Raw genomic sequence first — 12,968 nt, forward strand, 5'->3', positions numbered from 1 at the left:
TGACATAGTCGTTTCCACCACAGTATTTACATGGAGAAGATAAGCCCCGCCCCCTCTCCAGCACGTTCTGTTTGAATGACAGGAGTAAACAGCTGACAGCCGCTGTGAAACTCCAGCGGTTAGAGCGATGAGAATGTCCGTTCGGCACCTCATGACTCATCTACTGAGTACCGGGCGGCTGTATATATATATATATATGGATGTATAATAAGAACGGCGGGAGAGTGTTGAGTACTGGCACGGTGCATGAGTACCGGAGTACCGCCAGCATGCCGGTACTGAGCAAGAAGTGCCGGTACTCCATGGGTCAGAACCAGAAGTGCCGGTACTGCGTACCGGTGAGTACCGGCCCAATTCCAGCACTGCACTAGTGTGTTGGAGGAGGGGCTCTGTGAGGAAGTGGCAGATTTTCTCCGGTTGTGTATTTTCAAATTCTAGCGATCTCGAGCCGGTTTCTCAAACTTACCTACCCCACCTTTAATACGCCAAAAATAGAAAACACAATGATTGTTCACGAGTCCCAAAACACGAGTCCAAGTCGAGTCCGAAGTCTTTTGAGCAGGAGTCCAAGTCAAGTCTGAAGTCTCTGTGTGTGCGACTTAAGTGCGACTCGAGTCCGAGTCACAGACTCGAGTCCCCATCTCTGCTAGGCAGCCTACTAACATGCGCTCGGCTAACATGGCTTACCTTCGTCTTTGCCTGGTCTAAACTGGTCTTCAATGGATAAACGATGATGTAGTTAATCCATAGGTTAATATCCAATGTGACTGTGTCCCCTTTGAAATGTTCTGATAATCTATAAGCAATAAAACTGCAATTCCGTTATCTGCTGTCCGCTCTGTGCTCCGTGCGCTCTGGGTCCTGCAATTCCTGCTTCCTTCCGTAGTAAACAATAAGTAAAGTCTGCTGCGTAATGTGCTTACGCTGGCTGGCATTGGCAGTGCACTGCATCCCCATTAAGTAATGGTTGATTAATAAATCCCATTTTATGTTTCATCATACTCTCAGAGTAGTCGTCCGGAAACTTGAAAAATTCGCTGCACACATGCGCCTGTGGATCTTTCTAACCCTAATCCTCCACACCAGCGCATAGTTCACGTCACTTCCGGTAAAATAAATCATGTGACTCGTCAAAATGGCGCCGCCCGCAGGGTTGATGTTATTTCGGTAATTAATCAGCTTAAAATCACTGAAAAAAAAAAAGACTGGCAGAGACTGGTCTGTTTTATCGGATGATAATTATTTAAAAATGCGTGTCATGAGGATTGCCTCCCTTTAATGTTATTCACTTCTAAAGCTACCTGTGGCTTTCCTGAGCGTTTCGTTACATTACACTTGAGACTTTCACACAGTCAGACACACAAGCTTCATCATGGCTGGACGCCTGCTGTTTGTCATCCTCATGTGTAAGTTAAACCTCTTATTGATGTATTCATTATTAATGTAGGCTATTACAAACTTAAGCACACAAGCAAATCATGTTTTTTAATATTGCTAACCCACACGTCACTTCTTTAAAACTGTTTAGAGAGATTTGGTAGCGGCTTATGAGCAAACAGTTCGTACAGTTTGAAAGCTTCTAAAAGGGATTCATATTTAATCTTTTTATGTTATATTTAATATGTGTTCTTGTTGCCTATACTTTTACCTGTGCTGATTGTGGCTCCTACTGGGGAGGAGAAACACTGGCTCAAATGTTACGTTTTTTGTTGTTGTTGTTGAAGTCATTAATTTGTTAACTTTACATCTAGTTACCTTGCTCACTTGCTAATTCTTTTTTCAACAGATTGCTTTCACATGTATCAAGCACAAGGTCAGTCTCTGATCCATTGTCTTTAATATCCAGGTGTTTTATGGTTGGATAATGATTTGACTTATCTTACAAACTATTTGATTGTAAAGTATATATTTTTCTTCAACATCTATATTATGTAAATACTTCCCCCCCATTAAGAATACTTTTATATCAATTTAATTATTCAGTATTTAAAAGCATTTGGTTTCATTGTCTTATTGCAGCTTTTGAGTGATATCATTTGCTGCACGATTTCCAGATCTTCCTCCACCGACACTGACAGTGAATCCTCCGGTGATCACAGAGTCAGACTCAGTCACTCTGCACTGTCAGACTCCACCCTCTGTTTCTGTGTCTCAGTGTTATTTCTACACTTTAAGTGGAGGAACTAGAGGCTTCTCTTGTCTGAAGACTCTGACAGGAACTGAGCTGCTGCAGATGTCACAGCAGAGTTCACCTGTTGATGTTCAAGTGAAATGTTTTTACATTGTAATGTTTAAAGGGTCAAATTCTCTATCTCCACACAGTGACCTGTCCTCCATCACCATAGACAGTGAGTGACTTTTATTCCCATCCACAGCTATACAAATATTTATTTTAGAGAAAAAGTGTGACAAATATAAATCTCCTGAGAGTGATGTATCCTCCATCATCATTCAAAGGGAGTCAACACTATTAATACTCACTATGAGCACAATAGTTCTTCAGGTTTTCATTAGGCATTCTCTGCCATTATATATAAATGACCAACAGCAATGGTTTGAACAAATTACATATTCAGCTTTTGAACTGAACATATCCTTATATTTCCAGATCCTCTTCCACCGACACTGACAGTGAATCCTCCGGTGATCACAGAGACAGACTCCGTCACTCTGCACTGTCAGACTCCGCCCTCTGTTTCTATGTTACACTGTTATTTCTACACTTTAACTGGACTCATTGTCAGAGGCTTCTCTTGTCTGAAGACTCTGACAGGAACTGAGCTGCTGCTGATGTCACAGCAGAGATCACCTGCTGAGGTTCAAGTGAAATGTTTTTACACGGTAACGTTTGGAGGGTCAACTTCTCCACACAGTGACCTGTCCTCCATCACCGTACACAGTGAGTGACTTTTATTCCCATCCACAACTATACATTTATTTATTTTAGAGAAAAAGCATGACTTGTATAAATCTCCTGAAAGTGATGTATCACCCATCATCATTCAAAGTGAATCAACACTATTGCTACTCACTACAGTATGAGCACAACACTTGTTTAGGTTTTCAATAGGCATTCTCTACCATTATATATAAATGATCAACAGCAATGGTTTAAACAAATTACATATTCAGCTTTTTAACTGAACTCATCCTTATATTTCCAGCTCTCCGTCCCCCGACACTGACAGTGAATCCTCCGGTGATCACAGAGACAGACTCCGTCACTCTGCACTGTCAGACTCCGCCCTCTGTTTCTATGTTACACTGTTATTTCTACACTTTAACTGGACTCATTGTCAGAGGCTTCTCTTGTCTGAAGACTCTGACAGGAACTGAACTGCTGAAGATGTCTCAGCAGAGATCACCTGTTGAGGTTCAAGTGAAATGTTTGTACACTGTAAAACATGGAGGGTCAACTTCTCCATCTCCACACAGTGACCCGTCCTCCATCAACATATACAGTGAGTGACTTTTACTCCCATCCAGAGCAATACATATATTTATTTTAGACAAAAGTTCTTTAATTGCAGGTGTGAATATTTTGTAAGGAAATTCAAATCCAAGCGAAGAAACGGCCCGTCTACACTACAGGCGTCAAAAAATGCTTTCAACGCTTCGCCCATTCATTTGAATGGGGTGACGTAGGATATTTTCAAACTTCGCCGAACTGCATTGTGGGTAGCATGGCAAGGCGTTGCAAGCATCGCGAGCGTCTATCGGCGTAAAAAGTTGAACAATATTCAACTTTTGAGGCTCGATGCTTGCTCGAAGCTGGCGTCAGCCAATCAAATCCCGTTTTTGCAATTCCCGCCATTACAAGCGCTAGCCCAGGGGTGGCCAACCAGTCAGAGGTTAAGAGCCACATTTTTTCTATGTTACTGCAAAGAGCCACATCAAACACACAGTCACTGATACCGCTTGTTTCAGTTTTTTGTTTTCTGGAGACAAGATTTCAACCACGTCACTGATGCATTTTTGTGGCATTGGGATATATATTTTTTAAATCCTCTGGAGCAGAGAGAGGAGCTGTGGATTATTGTTATTGATTATTGCATCAGTGTTTCTTAGGGTCAAAAACACTAAACTCACAACTTCAAATGAAAGCGTTTAGTTTATTTAATAAAAGAGCACATGTTCAATGTGAAAAGTGACAGTAGTTATAGATTATTTGGTACTATATATATATTTAAAAAAAAAAAAATTATATATATTTTTTAAACAGGGGGGGGGGGCGCGGGACTCCGTTGGCGGGGCGCAGCGCCCCTCCAACACAATGGTAGGGGTAACACTGGATAGTGTTTAATCAACTATAGGTTTCCCCCCCCCCTCAAAGGTGATTGGTTCACTGCATCGCAGGTATTATTGTGATTGGCTCTTGGGCCACATCAAAATTAGACGCGCTGTCATCCTCTCATACTGACGCCTGACACCACACATACACACGTAGGGAGAGCCGGGACGAAAGTAACGGAGCGATTTTATCCGAGCCCAAACAACTTTGACCGGCCAAATTACGTCAGAATTATCAGCATTCAATACTTAACCGACCTACTAAATATCAGGTTTAACTGTCAGGAGTAGCTGGTGTTGTCACGGTACCAACATTTTGGTTTCGATACCAAGTCAAGAATTGCGATTCCGATTATTTTTCAATACTTTTCTTAAAAAAAGGGAAACAGTCTTAAATGTAATTATTGTGCTTTATTTCACACCAGAACCATAACACAAACTTTTAAACAATGAGAACAATAAATAAAATAAATGACAATAATTCGTATTAAATAAAATTAATAAATGTCTTACAGACAGGCCTCGTGGTGTCCGTAGGCTTGCCCTCACTGTCAGAGATATAGCTAAAATACTTCCAAATTTAGCTTCTGGCGTCTTTTTTGTCAACAAGCCGAGGCTCAGCGGCAGTTGCACTCCCACTTGCAGCCATGCTTCTCGTTTTCTCACATGCTCTGGCAGCTAGCGCGTGCACGAGAGAGGGGAGGCACTTAGAGCGTGCTTGAGAGGGGAGGGACTTAGAGCGTGCTTGAGAGGGAGGGACTGCAGGCACGGCTGCAGTGCAGGGAGTGGAAGCAGAGCGCTGAACACACACGGCTCTTATTAAAACGGCGCTTTCTCACCGGAGTACTTTTCCCCGTCATTCTTAAAGTACCGATACTAATGAAACGGAGGAATCGTAACGTTTTTAACGGCAGGGTATCGCTGTACCTTTCAAGTATCGGTACACCGTGGTACACCGTGCAACACTAGTCGTGCAACACTCTCTCCCCCAAACTCACACATATACAATTCGATATGAACTGAAGAGCCGCATGAAACTAGGCAAAGAGCCGCATGCGGCTCGAGAGCCGCAGGTTGGCCACCCCTGCCAATCAAACCGCGTGCAAGCTGGGAGAGCCAGACCGCAGTTCATTTCCTCATATTCCAAACGAGAAATTACGGTAGCAAATCACCCGGTTCTTTACGACCAGAACTATTTACCGGGATACAAACCGGAGGAACCAGGCATGGAGGGAGGTGGCAGAGACAGTGGGTGAAACTGGTAGGTTTTCGCCTGTTTGGGGATTTTATATCCAGTTTACTTCGTTTTAACATTGCTATTGCTTTGTATGTCGGGGGCGGGAGATTCATGTGATTGGTTGTTGGTCGCGTTGCTCGCAAAAAATCGCCAAGCTTCAGACACGCCCAGCTTCAAGATTTTTTTTATGCCTGTAGTGTAGACGGGCCGAAAGAAATACTGATTTGACAACCCCTATTTCCTCTAAAGTGCCCTGGGCGATCAGCATACATGTGATACGTTTAAAAAATACATTTCTAATCAAAGTATTTGTTTACTGAATGGTTAAACACATAACGGAGCGTCCACACAGCAGCGTGCGTTGACTCTTGGAGGTGGGCGTATCTGAAGCTTGGGGGTTTTTTGCGACCAACAACCAATCACATGAATCTCCCGCCCCCGACATACAAAGCAATAGCAATGTTAAAACGAAGTAAACTGGATATAAAATCCCCAAACAGGCGAAAACCTACCAGTTTCATCCACTGTCTCTGCCACCTCCCTCCATGCCTCGCTCCTCCGGTTTGTATCCCGGTAGATGAACAGAGACTGATCATACAGCACCGGGTGATTCACTACCGCTATAATGAATTTTCCCTCCATTTTTTGGAATATGAGGAAATGACCTGCGTAGTCTCTCCCAGCATACACGCAGTTTGATTGGCTAGCGCTTGTACTGGCAGATTTGCATAAACGGGATTTCATTGGCTGACGCCTCCGTCGAGGCGTCAAAAGTTGAACATTGCTCAACTTTTGAAGCCAGCAACGCCAGCAACGCGCCACGTCGCTTCCCATAATGCAGTTCGGCTAAAAGTGACGTCACCCCATTCAAAGTGAATGGGCAGAAGCGTTGGAAGCTTCAACGCACGCCGCTGTGTGGACGGGCCGTAAGCTTATGGTGGATTGGTGTCAACAATAGACATATATATTAGACACACAAATAATACTGAACATTTATTTATTTGTGAACGCTGAAAATGTTTCTCTTTTTGTAGATACTGTAGAAAAGGAGTCAAGCACCACCCAGTCGATTGCACCATCAAAGGATTCCACAGGTAGGACATTTTATTTATTATAGAGACACGCAATTGAACCATGGCACTTTTACATGTCCCCTTTGTGGGACGAATAAAGGTATTCTGATTCTGTGCCAAAAAATACATTTGAAAAATTCAACAGAAATGTCTCTTTTTAAAAATCATGCCTGGGGTTTCCCAAAAGTATTTACCGATCTCTTGTCAACAGTTTCATGTAGGAAGCTTTTTGTTTCGGCCGAGAATACCTGCCACGCGAAATGTATATATATTTTTATTTTGGGGGGAACTGTCCGTTTAGGTCTGCAGTCAAGAACATTATAAAATAGCACTTAATTATCAATTTGTTTGAAATGTTGTTGTGCTCTTTGTGTTTTCATTTGCAAGGTCTGACTGTTATTAGTCCCTATCCTTTCCCCCCTGTAACACCTGCAAAACAGACATCAGGTAACACATTTCCACATTTATTTTCAGAAATAAGTTATTTACCATATAGGTGTTTGAGTGTATCGAGTTTTTTGAAATATACTTTTGTTGTTTCACAAGGTTGGACTGTCGTAATGTCAAAGAACACTGGTAGTTCCTCCTCTTCCTCCCCAACACCAGTGAAAGCAGCATCAGGTGAAATCATTATCCCATTATTCATAGTGACTCATTAAAGATTTTAATATGTCTTATGTCTTGCTCATACTAAGAAGATGTTTGCTGATAGGTCACTCTCTGGTCAGTCTGTGAAGGACATCCAGTTGTTTGAATACAGATCGTGGCAAAGGAAAAACAGGAACGGATACTTAATATTTCATATGCAAACCTGCCGTACTGTGGATGATAAAAGAATATGTGTGGGCCGTCTGCACTCATAATATTCTTTTGATAGTATGCCAGCTCCTTAAGAGGACTCCTTGCACATATTCCAAAAATGTAAATTAAAAAATATATGTTACTATGTACTCTAGTTACATACTAATAATAATTCTTAAATTGTTTTAAACTTTAATTCAGGTTTACAATATGATTTAGATTTATTTTGTATCAGTAACAAAGCTATACTCAGCTTTACTTTTTACATGATGGCGTGATCTGGAAGTGTTGGATGAATCATTGTATTTATGCACCGTACATGATAATGTTGGGAGGAGCAGATGTTGGACTGACGCTTATATTTCTGTCGTTTCAAAGCAGAAATATGGAAGTTTGTAGCAGTTGTGGCTGGATGTGGAGTTGCTGTGGGCGTCATCCTGCTGGTTTCTGCACTTCTCTGTAACAACAAAATAACTGGTATGAATGTGTCAATGTGTTTTTTTCATAAGGTCAGAATCTGCTTTGAGAGACTTGAACAACTACTCAAGACATAAACCGTTTGGCTTGGGTCTTAAATGTCATTTGCAGTTTCAAACAAATATTTAAAGCAGCTTCACATTTGTTCAGTTGAACGTTTGACGTAGCTCACATCTACTAAAATATATATTGTGGCGAGCAAGACCTAGATCTGAAACGTAAAATAAACCACTCGTGTGGGAGACCACCACTGCACTGAGACAAAATGAACTCTGTGCTCAGGCCTCACACTGTTTTCACATACGAGCAAAGTATTGTTTGAGAACTGATGGTATAGAAATCTCCTCTCAACAGAAACATAACCCTGGAAGTGTACTCCATCACATTGTGTATGTTTTATAATCAGTAAAGAGAGATGTATGATTTGATATACAGAACTTGAATTAAAACATTGTGTGTTTTCTCACTAGCTGGTCCCGATGAGGTGAAAAGGCAGGATACCAAAGTTGAATATGTAAGCATGGCATGAGAGACACAAATAAATACAATTGGAACATAAATAGTGTGGTTTATATAACTATATTTATAGAACTACAAATTGTATATGTATATTTGTTTTCTTTCTTTCCCCAGTCTGACACATACCATATGTACTGCCCTGAGGAGCCAGCTGCTTCAGACCTGATGATGGGTCAAATGTACAGCAAGGTGCAGTCACACTGAAGCCGTTCGTACTGAACAGAGTGCAAGAGGAACAAGTCTAAAAAACTATGTGTTTGAAGTAAACTTTTATAATCCAAACTAATGTTAGACGACTGAAATGTATTTCTCTCATCAACCAAACTGAGATTAAAAAAAATGTAGCCAAACTTTTACCTAAAGCAAAAGTTGAGTCTTTCTAGTTTGTAAATGTGTTTCTGTTTAATGTTGTGTATGCTGTTTTACATCTATTATTAACACAAGTTGAAAAAAGGGAAAACCCTAATATATACTGTATATCTATTAAATCGGATGTAACTTGTATAGTAACTCTGTGACTATGCCCTATAAATGTATTTATACTGCTTTGAATTTCATTGTTTCAGTTGATCCCTTATCCATTGTTTCACATCAGTTTCCACACACACACAGAAACCAACAGACACACAGAGAAAATAACACCAGGGGTAAATAAAGGAAGGAAAATATGTCTTTGTATTTATTCATCATCTCTCTCAAACATGAGGATACGTGTTTGTGGTCACCTTCACACATTATGGCTGTAATATCAATGGAACATTCTGAGATCTTCTTCATGCATCTTTAGCTCGTCTGAAATGTCTTCTGCTTTAAAACAAGGAGAAACTGGCAGAATAAAGCAAGTTCTAAAATAAATAAAAATGATGGCACTGTCAACAGTTTTTAGCAACTTACTGCCAAAAATAAAGACCACTCTGAATTCTCTTCACGTGACCAAGTGCATTTTACATTCCACATACTCTTACATTATACTTCTTCCTCCTCACTGAAGAATCAAACATGTTAAATGTCTTAATATCATACTTTGCACAAATTACTTTTTTTATACTTTGACTAGAAATGCATTGTTTTTACGGTTGGCAGACTATTTCTTTCTCTTTTAAAATGTCAGCACACATTTGTGACACTGGAAAACTGTCATGGTGTGATCGGCAATGCTCTGAGCAAAGTCACCTAGCACTCTCTATTCTCATTTTCTGTTGTTTACTAATGTTTACTGCTTTAATGGATGTGAGCCTTAGTGCTACGGATAAATATTTGTTTTCTTGGTAGAGCGCTGCCTGTTGCCAGGTATGAGCAAATTCATTTCTGATTGGCCATGTTCTCTATGTGTTTATAAGCATCTTCTTGTTGAGTTAGTCCGTACTGAAGTCCGGTCGTGCTGCTAAAGGTCACCTGCTGATGGTCGATGCTACCAGAGGGAGCAGAGCTGCGGCTAGAGGGCTGGAGAGGCGCGATGCTGAACCACACTCCATGGCATTTTCCTGCAGAAGACACTCTTTTTTAATACATATGAATAATATCAGGGTTGATGTGCTTTGTCTTGGAAGAAAGGAGTGGATGCTGTGACGGCCTTAGACTCAGGTCCCTGGTTAGCCACTCCCCAAATCAGGAGAGATTGCTGACACCTGATTTGGGTTGACTGCTCAGCTACAAGTATGGGTGCCTGAGCAGTCAGTCTCTCTCTCCTCTTGGGTTGCTTGGCTCTACTGGACCTTGGTTTGTTTGTCCTTTCTTTATATACTGATGCATGTTCACACACTACACACATTACTGATTAGCTGACTTCATAGTTAATTTAGTTTCTTTAAATAAATGCACTTCAATTGGATGAATCATGTGTGGTCTCCTTCCTTTGGCCGTCCTTGAGCCAGGGCGTGACATGGGGGCTCGTCTAAAGTCAAATTTTGACATACATTTTGTTGGTATGAAATTTCTGTGCTAATTTAGGTTGGAGTATCACACATGGATGTAGTTGTTTTGGAGAGCTTTATTATAATCTAGTTTGGGACAGTTTTCTTTGAGGTAAATATGCTAAATGTTTGGTGTGGCATGTGACTGGTGTTCTCCTCTGTGAGGCCAAGCAGCAGGTTCTAATAGGGAGTCTGTTGTCGGGGGTTGGGTTTAGTGTGACAGAGAAAGTGGCTAGAGCAGTTGTCTCGGGATCACGTCCATGGTTTCTTGTGGGGTCGCTGTGTATACAGTTGCCTTCCAGTACCACTGGGTTTCAGTGAATAAGTACCCGCCACAAGTATCTGTACAAAGACTAGGTACGAGTTTAGTCAGATAAGGGAAATACTCTAATTAGTTAGTTGAGCATGGGGAGTCACCAGTTGTTGTTGCCACTAGTTGCATAGTGTAAATGTTTGGTGTATGTTACCTCAATTTGGTTATCTAGGTTGCTAGATTTTTGTGGTTTGATATGGCTAACATTGTGGAAGATTATGTTCAGTGTCCCTCGGATGAGTTGTTGGAGCAATGTACAAAGGAGCAGTTGGTGAAGATTGCTCATTATTACTCTGTTGATTTTGATTCCAAGCAACCAAAGGAAAGCCTGAAAAGTGTTATAAAGGCTCATTTGCTAGCCTGTGCGGTACTGATGGACAGGGGAGGTAAGAGCATTGTCACTAATTATGTGTCTGGCTTGACATTTGAACAACAGAAATAATTGTTGGTTTTGAGGTTAGAACAAATGAAACTGGATTTGGAACTGCAAAACATGTGGCAATGTCAATTGGGCTAGAAGGTCAGAGTGCAACATTTGTAACACACGGAAGTATGTGAAAGAGAGCTACAGTAACCTCTTTGGGTAAGATGGGGCAGGCAAGGGGAGCTTCGTCCCATTCTTCTTGAAGTTTTGGCCGTACAGGCATTCCCTGTTTCGTCCACTAAGCTTTTTCTGGGGTTAGGCTGTAATGATTGCGGGTTTTGTGCAAATTTCGGTAGTCACCTCATGTACTTTTTGTCATAGTTCCTTCTTTGCCTAGTATCACTTTTGATAGGCTTATAATGCAGTTTTTTGTGTGCTCTGAGACGTGTTACTCGGATTTATGAATTGGAAGAAAATGTTGTGTCTAATGTTCTTGTTTTGTTTCAGGATCTGAGGTGCTACCTCATTCTTAAGGGGGGAGGTGTGACGGCCCCTAGGCCTTAGACTCAGGTCCCTGGTTAGCCACTCCCCAAATCAGGAGAGATTGCTGACACCTGATTTGGGTTGACTGCTCAGCTACAAGTATGGGTGCCTGAGCAGTCAGTCTCTCTCCTCTTGGGTTGCTTGGCTCTACTGGACCTTGGTTTGTTTGTTCTTTCTTTATATACTGATGCATGTTCACACACCCACACACTACACACATTACTGATTAACTGACTTCATAGTTAATTTAGTTTCTTTAAATAAATGCACTTCAATTGGATGAATCATGTGTGGTCTCCTTCCTTTGTCCGTCCTTGAGCCAGGGCGTGACAATGCTAATAGATATAAACTGAAGTTAATGAACGAGTCGTCTTATTAGTGCGAATGCTGTTTACAGCATTCCAATAGTTCTTCAAATCTTTATTCTTCCCCTTATTTCAGCCAATAATTTGGCTCTCCATAACTTCAGCTTATTTTAAGCTACAGAAACCATTCAAATATTAAACTATTCATCCTGTTCAGGAATCGATGGGAAACCTTCAACTTTTTCAAAATATTTTATACTTTTTGAAATATTCAGCTTTTTAAACTCTTTTTTTAACATTGAAGTCAATGGGAGATGCCTTAAAATCCTGTTTTCCTACACTTTGCGCCAAATGCTTCTCCTTCCACATAATTTCAGCCAGACACTTCATTCCAACTTTCAAATGATCACAATACCTTCAACTATAAAACTTGTATAAAAGAGTTTTGATATATTTTCAACTTTTTGAGATATTAAATTTAGTTTGGAGCTTAGCAGAGAGGCCTTTTTCAGATTTTAACATTACAGTGGATGGAGCAGCTCGTTAACTCTAGAGTGCTTTGATCTCAAAACAGAGTGGAGCAGTGCTTAAAATTCTCCCCCAAAAATATTTTAAACTTGCCATAATTCCCAAACCCTACACTCCTCAGACATATTTTTTCATGAAAAACGTAGGAAAACCTCTCCTAGGTTGGAAAATAAAAAAATATTAAGAAAAAATATTAAATAAAATGCCTCTTCAAGGCAAGGCAAGGCAAGTTTATTTATATAGCACTTTTCAACACAAGGCAATTCAAAGTGCTTTACAAAAAATGAAAGAGATTAAGAAAATGGCATTTAAAATCAGTCATTAAAAAGAAAAACTAATAAAATAAACATTAAAAGAAAAAATACATGGATAAAAGTTACAGTGCTGTCAATTAAACATTAAAAGCAAAAGTACATGGATAAAAGTTACAGTGCAGTCTAAGATGTGAATAGTTCAATTAAAAGCAGCGACAAAAACAAAAGTCTTCAGCCTGGATTTAAAAGTAGTCAGAGTTGCAGCGGACCTGCAGGTTTCTGGGAGTTTGTTCCAGATATTTGGAGCATAATAACTGAACGCTGCTTTACCATGTTTAGTTCTGACTCTGG

At 40.6% G+C, this 12,968-nt stretch overlaps 1 protein-coding gene across 3 annotated transcripts; it reads left to right on the plus strand.

The window, feature by feature from the left end:
- Nucleotides 1-1,201: 1,201 nt before the first annotated feature.
- Nucleotides 1,202-9,302, plus strand: LOC117551150. Of its 3 annotated transcripts, none has more exons than XM_034223887.1 (11): nucleotides 1,202-1,406; nucleotides 1,787-1,813; nucleotides 2,323-2,348; nucleotides 2,609-2,899; nucleotides 3,165-3,461; nucleotides 6,562-6,621; nucleotides 6,988-7,047; nucleotides 7,147-7,221; nucleotides 7,780-7,878; nucleotides 8,349-8,392; nucleotides 8,512-9,302. In XM_034223887.1, the coding sequence occupies exons 1-11, from the start codon at nucleotides 1,279-1,281 to the stop codon at nucleotides 8,599-8,601; spliced, it is 1,197 nt and encodes a 398-aa protein (XP_034079778.1). In that variant the 5' UTR covers nucleotides 1,202-1,278; the 3' UTR covers nucleotides 8,602-9,302. The 3 variants fall into 3 exon arrangements, with proteins under 3 accessions (XP_034079778.1, XP_034079776.1, XP_034079777.1); XM_034223885.1 differs by having other exon boundaries at nucleotides 1,225-1,406; nucleotides 2,055-2,348; XM_034223886.1 differs by having other exon boundaries at nucleotides 1,225-1,406; nucleotides 2,055-2,348; nucleotides 7,783-7,878.
- The last annotated feature ends 3,666 nt before the right edge of the window (nucleotides 9,303-12,968 follow it).

This window comes from Gymnodraco acuticeps, unplaced genomic scaffold, assembly GCF_902827175.1.
Source record: "Gymnodraco acuticeps unplaced genomic scaffold, fGymAcu1.1, whole genome shotgun sequence".
In the NCBI taxonomy this organism is placed as follows: Eukaryota; Metazoa; Chordata; class Actinopteri; order Perciformes; family Bathydraconidae; genus Gymnodraco; species Gymnodraco acuticeps.